This window comes from Phytophthora parasitica (genome assembly GCF_000247585.1).
Source record: "Phytophthora parasitica INRA-310 unplaced genomic scaffold supercont2.7, whole genome shotgun sequence".
NCBI classification, from domain to species: domain Eukaryota; phylum Oomycota; class Peronosporomycetes; order Peronosporales; family Peronosporaceae; genus Phytophthora; species Phytophthora nicotianae.
The window spans coordinates 1,311,586-1,313,459 of record NW_008648993.1 but is presented as its reverse complement, the minus strand read 5'-3'; the positions used below and the strand labels follow the sequence as shown (position 1 = coordinate 1,313,459).

The 1,874-nt window shown below is 48.0% G+C and overlaps 1 protein-coding gene across 1 annotated transcript; it reads left to right on the top strand.

The window, feature by feature from the left end:
• Positions 1-866: 866 nt before the first annotated feature.
• PPTG_05453 (hypothetical protein) lies at positions 867-1,341 on the top strand (the record flags this gene model as incomplete). Its single annotated transcript, XM_008899001.1, has 2 exons — positions 867-1,049; positions 1,228-1,341. The coding sequence occupies 2 exons, from the start codon at positions 867-869 to the stop codon at positions 1,339-1,341; spliced, it is 297 nt and encodes a 98-aa protein (XP_008897249.1).
• Between the last annotated feature and the right edge of the window lie 533 nt (positions 1,342-1,874).

Here is a 1,874-nt window from a genome sequence, read left to right as displayed (position 1 = left end):
TGATATGATGTACTGTACTGTACTGTACTGAACTGTAATGCAGCTAGACATGCAAAAACTCCAGTGTATAATAATCTCAGTAATCTCGGTGTGTCGAAGCGTTTGTTGAGCGCCGGACAGATTAAAATTTGCAGTGCAATTCCGCAGAAATTTTCGAGACAACGATTTCGCGTTTTGTTTTCGACTACATTTTTTTCTTCTGGCCACGAATGCATGTTTTTATTTTGCCAGGAACCATAAGATATATGTTTTCTTCACAAAACGGTGGATATCAACAGAAAATAGCCAACGACGATGCTAACTTACCGTGGCCACACTACACAAAGCGAAGGATGTCCATGCTTCTGCGCTCTCTGTCACCGCGTTTGCTCCATTTTCAATCACCACGAGCTCGGAGTGATCCTCAAGCAGCCACATGTCCGGACGCGTAGCTCGACAAACTGTTGAGCTACCGACAGTCGGCTTTAAGATCGCCCTGACGTTTTGCAAATCTTCACCGGCTGTCCGTCCCCCCGTGCTGCATAATAAACTTCCAGTATCATACTTCGAAGTACGTGTTTGGGTGCTCGCTTGCCTCCCATCTGGCCCGAGACGGCAGGCCGGTCGACAGGAGAAAGATAGATTACCGAGATTGTCAAGTACTGCTTTCTCCAGTAATCGGATTATCAGTAAACTAGATTGAAGTGACGTATCATTGGAGTATGGCAGCAGGACGTGCTGAAGGCACATACTCCCAAGTTGGGACCCAACCCACGGCGTAGATAGATACTCTACTAGCACGCCGACTAAAGGCCCACTTCACTCACTTTCGAATTCACTCTCGACCTCCCAACCACCACCACCCCACCAACTAGAAATTAGAAATCATGGTCTTCACCATTATCGTCAACCTGTATGCTAAGGACGGCGTCGAGGAGCAGCTACGCGCCAAGCTGGCCGAGGCCGCGCAGACTTACTCCAAGGATGCCGGCGTTCTCGGGTGGTACCCCATGCAGAACACCAGCGACGCGCGCAAGTGGACCATCGTGGAGCGTTACGACGAGGAGAGCGTACGTATCTCGTCTATTGCTACTATTTCTTTTTTTTACATCGGTGCACTGTGGTGAAGTTACGCGACACCAGCATGAGCGGGTCTTTGATCTTTTAACTGACCGTATTCTTGTTGTTGTGGTTGTCTGCCTGGATGATTTGGTCGAATACGATTAATACTGCAATGGCACTTTGCAGAGCGTGACAAAGCACCGCGAACACCCGGACTACAAGGCATTCGCTGGAGCCTTGCTGGCGCTGCTGGAGAACGGTCAGGAAAGCCTGGATCTACACCAGTTCAAGGAACCGTAGAGCAACTACGTCCTACGACTTTGAAGAATAAGGACAGTGGGTACGCGCATCGCACTTGCCGGCACGAATGTCTTCGCGTTTGGCTAAGGCATGGCTCAACAGAACCACGACTGTAGCAGGAAGCTGGCTCTGCTTCGGTCAGCCGTCAAGCTGTCTTGTATCTCCTGCAGTTCGCGAAGATTATACGCGTTCGTGTTGCGATGAACTAGAAGCCATTATTCACTTTAACACGAATGTACTTCGACGAAAATACTATTATTAATGTACTGCAGGCCAACATCCAATATCCGGCAGGCTACAAAAGATCGCGAAACATTGTTGTTTCAAACGGCTTTGGGTATTAGTTGAATTTCGGCATAATCAAACTCAGTTTATTTTATGCTTCGACAGAAATGTATTTCGAACGTTGTGAAAGAAACTGCAATCGAAAGTGTTGAAACTTGCTTGGGTTTTTTGACGGACTTCAACCAGGGGCTTTGCTCTTGAGGCAGCAGATTGAACTGGATGGCTGCTCGTTCAATAAACGTAGAGAG